General features: G+C 40.6%; 1 protein-coding gene across 3 annotated transcripts in view; it reads right to left on the bottom strand.

Annotated features, from left to right (window-relative positions):
- BDNF (brain-derived neurotrophic factor) overlaps nucleotides 1-11,886 on the bottom strand; it is a 57,484-nt gene extending 45,598 nt beyond the window's left edge. The window contains exon 1 of one of the 3 annotated variants that reach the window (XM_004682964.2): nucleotides 11,301-11,886. In XM_004682964.2, coding sequence (XP_004683021.1) covers nucleotides 11,301-11,303 — 3 coding nt within the window. In that variant the 5' untranslated portion in view covers nucleotides 11,304-11,886. Of the gene's footprint in view, nucleotides 1-10,240; nucleotides 10,573-11,300 lie in introns of those variants that run through there. The other 2 variants (XM_004682967.2, XM_012725669.1) reach the window with 2 other exon arrangements.
- Between the last annotated feature and the right edge of the window lie 380 nt (nucleotides 11,887-12,266).

Here is a 12,266-nt window from a genome sequence, read left to right as displayed (position 1 = left end):
GTTTCAGTCTTGCTCATTTGCTTCATGAATTCACATCTTTAATATTATTCTCTAGTATTTTGTTCTTGGTAATTCAGATTGTTATTTATTGATATGATTTCTCCCTCTTCCTAGGAAGAAATTTATCAGATATCAAATATCCCCTTCAATTAATTGATGTTTCTAAAAGCAGAACTTCATAATATTTAAATGCATGGAGACATATGAAGAACACAGAAAGCCTTAAAGAGTATTTCTTTGGAAAATGACATTGGTTTAAAAATATAAAGTTTAAATTAATAAATATTTCCAAACATTTTTAAGACTTGAGGTTTTAATAACTAGGTAATTTAAAATTGCCCCTTGATTTCTTGACCATTTTAAAGAAAACAAACCCATTTCTTGTTTATTTTATTTTCTTGGAGAGAGAGGAAATTACAAGAACATTGCCACTGCAATACAGACAAGAATCTAGAACCAAATAAAGTAACTGAAAACGCAGAAATAATATCAAAATCATTGAAAATCTTTAGTTTCAGTTTGTTTTGTCTTAAATGATGTCTCATTAATCACAGTGGAACGTTTGAGAAGTTGAAAGTATAATTAGTTTGTCCTACCATTTTGAAGTTAATAGTGCCTTATTTGCATGCGATTAACATTTGGTTAATTTTGTTTATGTTCTCTTTCAGGCACTGGAACTCCTCTGGAACTCATGTAGTTATCTTACCTAAACAATATGATTCTTTATGTATACTTGATCCTTACATAACTTTGGCAGCTCTGCATTACCACTGACATGTGCTAAGACTGACCAGCATGTACCCAATTTTAATATAAAATTCCATCTTTCTAGGAGTTGCTTTCCAGGAGTAAGATGTATAAAATTGACTCAGGAAGATGCCCAAGTAGTGGTATAACTCCCAGGCTATCTCCCCGTTTAATGTTTACAGTTGGAATTCTGAGCTCTGAATTGGTGCAAAAGCACAAAGGACCCAGACACTAATTCTTGGCATCCTCCCAAATGAGTTGCTATTTCCAGAGAAGTTCCAAGTTTAGAGTGGAGCCTTTGGAGGAAGAACATTGAATTGCTCAAGGAAAGCCAATAAACATTTGAGTCCCCAGTAGGGACTGTAAGCCTTGTAATTACATTTAGGACTGTGCATGCCCATCTTCGTCTTCTCTATTTCTGTAAACAATATGTTAGCTTTGGATGTTTGTCATCCACTATGTTTTTGGAGAGGGCATTCTTCATCACAGCATCTGCAATGCTATAGCCAGGAAGAGTTTGAAAAGGCAAATTTATGAAATGGCTTCTAAACACACTAAATCCAAACCTAAACAATTTATAACTTTTCTTACTCAATAACTCTCAGAAGTCAACTAACTTAGAACTGCCTTAAACAAGTTAAGAAAGGAGTTAGACATACTCCCTTGGCTTAATAAACTAAAGTAAGTAGAAGGAAGAATGTGCAGGTGAAGACTGCCAGATAAATGATCTTTCTTTTCAGTGACTATATACTCCTATCTGGAAAATTCTAGCTTGTGTTTTTAACATCACAACTATCACGATGCTCCTAAAATTGCATAGGTATTTACCTACACAGATATCTGAATTCCTGATTAAATAAAGGGCTTTAGAATCAGACTGAAGGGGGTTTGAACCTAAATTTGTAATTTATGGGCTCTGCTAATTTAGGAGAGTTAATTAATTCATGCCTTAGATTATTGCATGGATTCCATTAAGTATGGAAATGCAAAAAAAAAAAAAACTCCCTAAAGTGAGCACAATTAAAGTTGTATTTCACTATTACTTTAAGTCTCAGAAATTGGTTTAAATATTTTGTGATTGCAAATGGAGCCTCATAAAGAATAGGTGACAACTGCGGATATGAAAATTTTTAAGTAGCTTGCAAAGAGTCAATATAATTCTAAAACAGTATTTGTAGTGACTAATGGAGATTCTAGTCACCTCAAAAGAGTTGTGGTAAAAGTCTCTTAATGAAGTGCATGTATATGCCTTCTAAAAATGGGAGAGCCAGTTCAAATATTAGTAGCTACTAAGTAGGGAGGTAGGCTTTTATAATAGACTTTGGAAACAGAAAACTTTTGGTTGGAATTTTAGCTTCTCCATTTAAGTTTGCTATATAAAAATGATGAAATTATTTACACTTTCTGAGTTCCAGTACCCTTAACTTGATAAAATTAGAACATAATCTATTCCAGGTTGTTGCTTTCAGGGTTAAATAATATATGTCAAATGCAAAGCAAGCTACATAGTACTGGATACATGCAAAATCAATGCTATCCCATCCTATCATGATTTGCATATATTTTCCCACAGCACAGTAATGAAAAAATGAAGTCTTAATAATCTGTAGAGATTAGTGGAACCACACCAGTCGCGCTTACTATGTTAATGTCCAGAAGGTGATTTTTTTCTCTTTTTCAATGAAGTGATAGTTTGCTGGGTAGTGCTGGCAATACTAATAAACTTGAAGGTAATAGCAAGCTCAGCTAATAGAAACATGTCTACTATACTCTGTCTCTAGTTGGCTCTTTCTCCAACTTGGTTGTTTTGCATATGACTAATGGCAAAAGTGAATTTTGAAAAATTTCTCCAAATGCCATTTTCCCTGACTATGAAGGAAAATTCAACCATCATCACTACAAGTCAGCAAGAAACTAAATTAACCTTTCTGAAACTATCCTCTGCTTAGGTTAATAAATGGTTCACTCAGATGTTCTGTGGCCAAATTTATTTGGGAAATACTACATAGTAGTATTTGTAGACTTTGTCACTGATAAATACCATAGACACCATCATATCACATGTCAATTGATACTGATGCCTCAAAATATATTGATGCCACTGAATTACAGTATTAACTTTACTGTTTGATCTTATTTAGTGCAGTAAACACACACATATTACTATATCACATGGTATGCTTTTTATAATTTTATACATGTTTCAATATAAATGGCTTCTGTTGTAATCTCATTCTTTAAAATTTTATTCATTTAGAAACATTATTTTCAGAAAGGTCTACATAGGCCTGACCAGACAGTGAACAGAGGGAAGCCCATGTCACAGGAGTGGTTACTAAAGCTTGAGGAGAAATAATAACAAGATTACTCTTAAACACTGATTATGGAAGTTGTTGGGGAGAAATTAGTCCTTAGTGGGGGAGGAAGGTAAACGCAGAAGAAATAATTGTTTCCTACAAAAATAACTAGAACAATAATGAGCGTGAAAGGAAGAGATCAGTCTCCATGGACAAATGGCCTTGAGGAATACTCCCAGAAAGGACGCTTGGATTAGAGAACCCTTGTAGAGTACTATGGAACTGTGGTTTCCCTTTTTATTTCTTTATTCAATTTCCTTTACCTTTCTCTTTATATTCACTCACTTTCCAATCTCCTATCAGAAAAGCTTTAGATGTTTATGGAGTCTTTCCACAAGTATCAATTTGAATATTTCTTTCCTCAGTTGACTTATTACATAGAGATAGTAGGGACTTGATATTTCTGTGAAACTAGAGATAAACCAGTTTCAACTCTTTCTTTGCTAGAGAATATGGAATTTAGCATAATCTTAAGGAATTTCTAGAGTCTATAATGTTATAATATGCACTCTGGATACAAAAATATTAAGAGAATTTTCCTCTACTGTGTAGCTCAGATTTCCCTTTCCTAGCGTGAGAAGGATGTTTTTAAGTACATTTAATACTCAAACAGAGGCTAAAAATACTGGCAAAGTACTCTATCTCCCGTGGTAGTACAGAAAATTCTCACAACTGGTCAAAATGTCTTGTATAGGCCATACATTTCTCTTGGCTTCAAACTAAACTGTTAAATTCTGAGGACACTTGTTGAACTGTTGGTTTTTAGAATCTAGACTTTAAGGATTTTTATTTTTAAATTAATACTTTGGAATATTTTGCCATTTGTCTAAAATAGAATTCAAGAATGACGCCTGTCATCCCTAGTGCATCAGAAGTTATTTTAAATATGGCATCTTTATAAAAGTCAATAGCTGCCTCATCAAAGGGCAATCATGTCCAGTGTGGGTGGTTGTGCCAATTGTTTTTGAACTACTGCAGCAATCTAGCCAATCCCAGGGAATGGCTTGCAGCCTTTCTACACCCACATTTTTTCTTAATTATCTCCACCAGGCTGAGTTAGCTAAGGACAGATCTATAGCATTTCCTGGATGTCAAAATGCCCACACACCTTCTGCAATCCTTGGGCTACCAGTTTCCTTTCATGTTTCTCCTGGTTGACCTTTCTAATTATCTGTTATCGCGTGTATATAATAAATTATTCATGAGGCCCAGACAATTCCAGAAAATATTATCTTTGATTTTAAAAGGAAATTACATGAATAATTAGAACTTTGGTTTGTACAAAGAAAAATAAGCATTTAATATAATAGGAAGTTGGTCATCAGCTCATCCCCTTATAAAATAAGTTGCAAAAGTTTGAAATCACTGTTCAAATGAAAACTTTCCAGGAAATAATTTAGTAGAAGACACTAGGTTCAATACCTAGATTTCATCTAAATAAGTTGGTTTGAATTTTTATAATGTCCTCCTTAAAAAACACGTTAAAAATCAGTGGCACCACATTTGTAAATCATCTGAAGGGTTAAGGTGATTTAGGGCATACTTTCCCCAAGAAACAGTTGTGCACTGTATCACTCAAAATAGAGCAAGTAGGATTTAGAATTCCACTTCTTGGGAATATTCACCTTCTTTTATATGTGAGGAAACAGAGATCAGGTGAAACTCATAGACTTTTCTAGTTACTGATCATTAGTTGGGAGTAAAGCTCAAACCCAGATTTGTTATATGGTATCCTGTGTTCTCCTGAAAAAGATAACAACCCAGAAGTCTGCTCCCTTCTAGGAAATAGAGGTAATAAAAGGATCCGTCATGACTCTACGTTATAAGTTCTACCAACATAGGTACACTTCAATCTTGCAAATTGCTTAATGTCTAGACTCCAGCACAGTTCTTGGAAGATAATAAATTGCCAATTAATGTCAGTAGAATAAGATTATATGTACTAGAATACTGATAGTATGTATATCTCTGACCAACTGGGAAGTGGTCTGTCAAACTGATGATCCTCATAACTATCAGAATATCTACTGAGTTAAGGCAAGATCCCAGGCATGTAAGACTGGGATGAAATTCCAGAGGTGAGAAGAAAACAAACCAGCATGGATTCATACATCAGATATGGGCTGGGCTAAATGACCTCTAGGAACCTTCCCAGCACTCTGATTCCATGACTCACAAGTAAAGGTAAAGTGCTTCTTGACTTTGGCCCTTCCTATTCTCTGAGTTGGGGTTTTGTTTCTTTTTTTTTGAGAATTCATGACAGTCTGAGAGGGAGTGTCATCTGTAAGATGATTCTGGTTTTCTTTGAGCCTCCAACTATGGGAGAATGAAAGATACTTAGGGAGAGAAGGTCATAGCCTGGTTAAAACTTCTCTTTAGGTAAACAGAATTTTGGAAATGATGTGCAGATATTCTTAAAATAAAGAAATCAAAACAAGAGGATAAAATTCCCATAGTCCCAGGGACCTGAGTGGGATTTGAAGCAACATGGTCAACAAAGGAACAATTGCAGTCCTTGAAATATGAAGAAAGAGATTCTGAGTCAGTCTTCACCTGTTACTTGTAGTATGGTCTTGGGCAACTCTGGACCTGCCTTTCCTCATCTGCCAAAGGCAATTGGTGTTTTCTGCTCTACACAATTGCTTACTGATAGTTACTGATAACTAACTGGGAAAAAAGCTTCATGTCAGACTTTTAATTTGGTATACTGGAAGGAAACGTAAAACTTTCAAGGAATCATATGCATTTTATAACTAAAATATAAATAAAGCTTGCATTCTAGCAGAATTTGTTAGGAGACTCCCTGAGAATATTAGAAAAAGAGTGGAAGAGAAGTCCATTTGAATGTTTAAAAACAGAAGAAGCTCCCCAAAATTGTCAAATGAGAAGGGAGGCAGGGATAAAGAATCCATTATTTCCACCCATGTACCATGGCATTTGGGGATATTCATCTTCATTGAACATATGTATCTTTCTTAAGCCATACTTGTTTAAATAGTGGCTTTATCTCCAAAGTAAAAGAAGAAAGATTTTATACTAGCTTGAAATATCTCATTCTTAAGTAAAGGGGGGGGGGGAGGAGGATAAAATTTTCTTTTACTTTTTGGTTTAAGAATTTAATCTTTCTCACCTTAAATGCACCCCATTTCCATACCATTCAGTAATGGTACACTCTCACTAAATGTTAAAACTTATTTTCATTATCAACTATCACACACTGCTTTTTAAGTGGATCATGGCATATAAATTGAGATTCACTGCTTACTAAACTCACTAGAAAACACACACACACACACATACACACACACACACAGCAGTAGCAGATCAGCAGAGAAAGACACCAGCCAAAGAAAGATAATTTGAGATACTTCTGAGGTAGCAGTTGTAAAATTAAAATAGGCAACTCATTAAATTATCCATAGAGTGAAAAGAGAGCTACAAAAATAGATATTTTTCTGGCAAGGCAGTGCTTTTCCAAACATTCAAGCAGAATTTTAAGATCAGATGATATCAGTTCATATTCATTAGATTCATTTAAATGGTAGATTAGTTTGTCCTAATTAAAAGCAAAGATTAGCTTTACTGATCTTTGGTAGAAGTATATTTAACAAGAAATATGTTCAGTTAGACATCATTGCTTACAACTGACAGATTGTAAGCAATTTGATTGAGTGAATGTTATTCGTTGAAGTTGGAGCCTGATCCCCAAATAACAGAATTACAAATAAAAATCCATTCTAAACCATGCCTTAATGCTGATTTTTCTTCATTTCTATTTGTTGGTTTCTGACCAATTATCTTTTTGTTGTTGTTGTTCACCCAGGCCTTTGCCTCTCACGTTGCTTAGTTTTAAAATGCAGTTTCTTACTAAAGCTTCCCCTAGAGGACAGGCCAGGAAAAGGAAAGAAACTAAATTTACTAGCTTCTCTTCTTATTAAGAATAACGATTAAAGATTGATAGGGGAAGACTCTGACAAACGCATGAATAAGCTTGTCTGTTGATCTTAGATCTGTTAAACAAACGTCTTTCTAATATATATGGGTAGGCAATTAGCAAGTAATATTTTGTAAGCCAAAGAATCACTTGCTTTTTATAAAATTTCCATTTTACTACCTTATTATACAAAGTAGGGGCTATTTAAAAATAACTAGTATTCTATTTCCAATGAAAATGCTACATGCAGAGAGTATGTCACAGCGGTATCTCCCAGTTATTGTGTCTGCTTGTCAGTTTGTAAGGCCCTTTCAGACAATCTCTTTCTATCCTCTAAAAATTGCTGTGTTGTAGGTCTTACTATCAATGACACTGAAAAAGCTAGACAGGATGAATATATTTTCAATTGAATCAATACTGATATATTCCATTGGGGGAGCTAAAATCTCACACACAGAAATATTAATATGCAGGACCAGGGAGTGAAACAGTAGGCTAGGTAACTGTTAAATTTTTAAGGTGAAAGACACCGCCGATTCTTTTCCTCCTCTCCTCTTTATCACCTTCGAATCTTCTGCCTGACTCCAAACGAGATAATATATTTTGCCTTAGTGTTGAGTTTTATGTAAATACATATAAACTAGTGAATGCCAGGTGCACTGTTCTTGAAGAGGCATTCATTTTCACGACACGTTAGGCGAAACCATTTTATCTCACAAGTCAAGGATATGTGTGTGCGCGCGCGAGAGAGCATGACGTGACACTTTTGAGATTTGTTGGAGTTAAGATCTCGAGGTTACCAAAATTAGACGGTTTCAGCATTTTCCCTCCCAGTCTCCCAGGAATGCAAAATCTACAATTTTCTCTGTTCAACTGTCAGATAAATTGGCAAGTCGACTAAAAGGATAATATTCCCTTAACGGTGCGTTCATTTGAAGCCCTAGCAACTGTATTAGGCAGTAGCGAGTATTCGCAAGCAAGACATCTCGCCGAGAGAGGGAACTCTGCAATTTAGAGTGACAGAAGATTTTTTTTCTCATCTATCAAGCCGCCTCAAAATGTCACAATATTTACACCTCTTCCTTGGTGAATTAGAATCCAGCGACAGGCAGGCTGAAAAAAAAAAAAAAAATCCGACCGGTTGCCGCTTGACTGGGAAAAACGAGCGTTGCACCTTTAAATCCTGCCTCGCCTTTCCCGCCCCTCCCTCCTCCCCCCCACCCCGCCCTCCCCTATCTCGGGATTTTGCAATAAATCTCCCAGTTCTGCGTTCAGCCCTGCAGATCCGTATTTAAAACAGCACCATCTGGGAAGGGTGGGTGGCGATGGTGATGCGGACTCCTTGGAGTTCCTTTGCAGCACGCTTGGAATTGCATCAGACTGATCAGAAATCCCCCCGCCCCCAAGCCCAGCCCCTCCCGCCTCGCTCTCCTTCCAGCCCCTCCTCTTCCCTCCTTCGCGTAGATCTGACTGAGAAAACGACTGGATCTCGGAACAATCTGTGCCCCATTCGCTGCAAGCTCGCTCGGTAAACCCTGCCTTACACTCCCTTTGTGTGCTGAAGAGCCTATCACCGTCATCTGATCCTAGTGCCTGTTTTTATTTTTTCCTTCTAAATCTCCACAATATCCTCGCATTCCCTGTACATCCATCCTTTCCACCTGAGTAGAGTTGGGATTCTTTCTTTCGTTCGCAGTGGAGTCTTGAGTTTCAGAAACACCCTTGATCCTCTGTCTCCCCTACCTTCACCACCAACCTTCGCCTCTTAATTAAGAAGGACTGATCCAGGAAGGAGGAGTCCAGAACGCCCTAGCCCTGGGGCGAGAACTGCGTATCCGCGCGGCTCAGCCACCGGAACAAAGAGCCCGGAAAGGGGTGGGTGGAAGGTTGATAGGATGGTGGCCCCCGTGCAGGGGTGCGCAAGTCCCTAGTCTCCCAGAGGATAAGCAGGAGGACAAAGCTGCCGCGCGCTCTGGCCGTTTGGGGTCCCCCGGGGGCGGAGGCGGGGGAGGTGGAACGGAAGACTGGGAGGCTCTGAGCAGCTTCGATCTCCCCCGCCCCCCGGGCCACACGGGCGGCAGCAGCCCGGCGGCGAGCTGGCGGCTCTCCACCCTCGCCTTGCGGAGCAACCTCGCTGTGGCCGGGCGAACTGCGCGCCCAGCTGATTGGTAACTCTGTCCACCCGCGGCGCGAAGCTATAAGTATTCTTCGCCGCCGCTTCCAGCTGCCCAGACCCCCTCCTCTGGCCCGCTCACTGGCTCTTGGGCCCAGAAAGGACCTTCTCCTAAGTAGAAGCCCCCCCTTCCTTAGTTACCCCGACTGACTCGGACCTAGACTCAATGAGGCATCCGACCCGCAGGCATGCGGAGCGCGGTCTTGGAGACTCCCCTTCCCTTGAGAAAGCGGGAGCCCTCTAAAGCGCTCGAAACTAGTGGGGAGGGGGGAAAGAAAGAGAGGAAAGAGAGAGAGAGAGAGAGAGAGAGAGAGAGAGAAACAAACAAAAAACCCAGAAAGAAACATCCAGCGAGGCGCGAGGGCGACGGAGGCGAAGAGATAGAATGAAGGAGGGATGGAGGCAGGAGGAGGGGGTGGGGTGGTAAGGGGGGGCGGGGAGGAGGGAGGGGGAGAGATGGAGGGAGGGTTACAGAGAATGAATCCTTCTCACTAGAAGAGCTGAAATTACCTTGATTCATTTTGTGTGGAGATTTAGCGTTACCTCCTATCCTCTCCCCAACCTCCACCTTCTCCTTCCTCACCGCACACCACCTCCACTGCCTGATTCTAAATGACACGAAGTCAAAATTTTGGAAATCAAATGTTGTATAAAATCTTTATAATTAGTAATGAATCTACTGTACACACACACACACACACACACCATTGGCAAAGAGAACGGAAAGAGGGAGGAGAAGGGGAGAAAAAGAAATTTTGCAGTTGAAGCTGACATTTGTAGGTTCAACTTAACTAAACTCATTATATCCGCATGAAGACTGAATAATTAATTTAAAAAATTTTTTTGCCTTCTCCCTTTACACCAAGGCTCTCATCCAGGGCAATTCAAACTGGGCAAATACCAAGAAACAACCCCCCTCTAACGCTCACCGTTCTACTCCCTCCCCTCCACCACGCTCCCACCGGGAAGATCGAGTACCAAAATAGCTCAAGCATTCAGGATGCAGGGGGTCCCCACCCCGTTGCTTACCTTCTTTGCGGCTTATACCACTCCGGTGGCTAGATCCTGGAGATAAACACTTGCATTTCCCAAAGTTAACCCAGTATACCAACCCGGAGCTTGCCAAGAGTCTATTCCAGCCTACACCGCTAGGAAGACAACTTCAGCGAGCTCAATGAGGGGACCAAACTGGGGCTCGCTTTCCAAACGCTCCGCTCCAAAATCTGACTCTTTCTCCAGCCCCGATCTCAGTGTGAGGCGAACCTCAGAAAAGACGCTTCTTAAGGGCGACACGAAGCTGACTTTACTGCGGGGCTAAGAAAGGTACCTGGGATACCACTTCCTCGGACAAATCCGTTGGCTCTGTCCAAGGTGCTGAATGGACTGGGATCGCCGGATTTACACACCCGGCGCAGCAGGAGGAAAGGTTTCAAAAAAATCTCTAATTAAGTGATACTTGATATTGCTCTAGACGGTTTCTTCCACTTCCTTACGTTTTATCACGTGCAGATGGCTTTGCCAAAGCCATCCTGTTAATAGTTGATCACATGTTGATGAGACCCTTTTCTTCTATAAGAACATAACCCATTTCATTACCGGTTATATGCACTTCTGACTTATTTCTCTTCCACAATCCCCACCCCCATCTGCACCCAAACTCTGTTCTTACCCCATCCTTCCCCCCACTCCACCCCCTATCCCCAGCCTCTAGCAACATTATTGTTTTTATATGGAAATGAATGTCAATTACATGCCCACATATAAATCATAGAATATGCTCATACACCACACACATAGAGGCAAAGAATGGAGTACAAGGAGATTTGGAGAGAAGCATCAGCCTTGAATAGCCAATATAACACAACACAACCCCCCTCCCCAGCTTCAAGTTTGTTCCACGCAGTTCCACATAGCTGTGTAAAATCTCCAATGATTCCAATTAAAGTTGCACTATGTAAAATCCGATTCTCCTGGCCTGAGTAGCTGCTGCTCTCTGGCGTGTGAAGTGGTAGGAAGAGCTGTGATATGCCCGTTGTTAAGCAACATGTCAAGATTCTTCAATTATAATGCAGGGCTTATTGCTACTCACCATTGTGCCTTTGCTGTCCTGGAGACTCAAGTGTCTTAAAATCCCGTCTCCCCAACAGATGCTGGAAGGTAATGTGTCTTGTTTGAAGTCATCATGTGAGAAGTTCGGCTTTGCTCAGTGGATCGCCCACCACTTGGTGTGACTTATGAATCTAATAACCCTTTGCAATATCCGCAAGCTTAAACTCTCAACCACCTTGGCGACTACAGAAGACAAAGCAACTGGCATCCGTGTTGAAAAACCTATAGATTTACGCAAACGCCCTCACTCCGAGAGACACGCTTCCCTTTGAGTTCTTACGTGATTCTAATGAATGAGCGAGGTTACCAATGACTGCCCAACTGCCCTGCTATATAGCGGGTGGTTCCTGTGGTTGAATACCAACCGCTCGTCTCTGGGTCCTGGCGCAGAAAGTTCCTGGAGAAAGTGAGGAGTTTTAGGGCTCCCTCATAAAAATAACCCAGCCTTCACACCGCTCCCCTGTCCACTGCTCAAGTCACACCTGGGGCTTTGATAAAGCTGAGTTCGACTCGGGAGATTCCCCTGTCGTCAGGTAAGAAAACCTTCCCCTAGTCAGACTAGGGCGGGAAGACTGCTGGGGAACTTGTTGCTTATCAGCGCCAGGAGGCTACGGCTTTAATAATAATACCAGAAAAGCGCGGGGGGAGGGGTTGGGGGGCGGCAACGACGACGACTATCCGTGCTGTTTACGTGACCAACTCACTGTGACTCCCTTGGTAAAAAGGAAACTTCTCAGAAAAGTTCGTGCCCCTCCCCCTTCCTCGTCGTGACTAAGGGTCTCCAGCTGACTAGGTCGTGAGTGATGATCAAATGGGGGAGGGGAATAGGCGGGGTGTGTGTATGTGTCTCTGTGTGTGTCTGTATGTGTGAGAGACAGATAGACACAGAGAGGAAGAAATAGAGAGATAGAGAGAGAGCGAAAGAGCGAGCGAGCGAGCGAGCGAG

Source organism: Condylura cristata, unplaced genomic scaffold, assembly GCF_000260355.1.
Source record: "Condylura cristata isolate star-nosed mole 26May11 unplaced genomic scaffold, ConCri1.0 scaffold00015, whole genome shotgun sequence".
NCBI classification, from domain to species: domain Eukaryota; kingdom Metazoa; phylum Chordata; class Mammalia; order Eulipotyphla; family Talpidae; genus Condylura; species Condylura cristata.
Note: the sequence above shows the minus strand (reverse complement) of the source record. Positions and strands in the feature narration are given on the sequence as shown.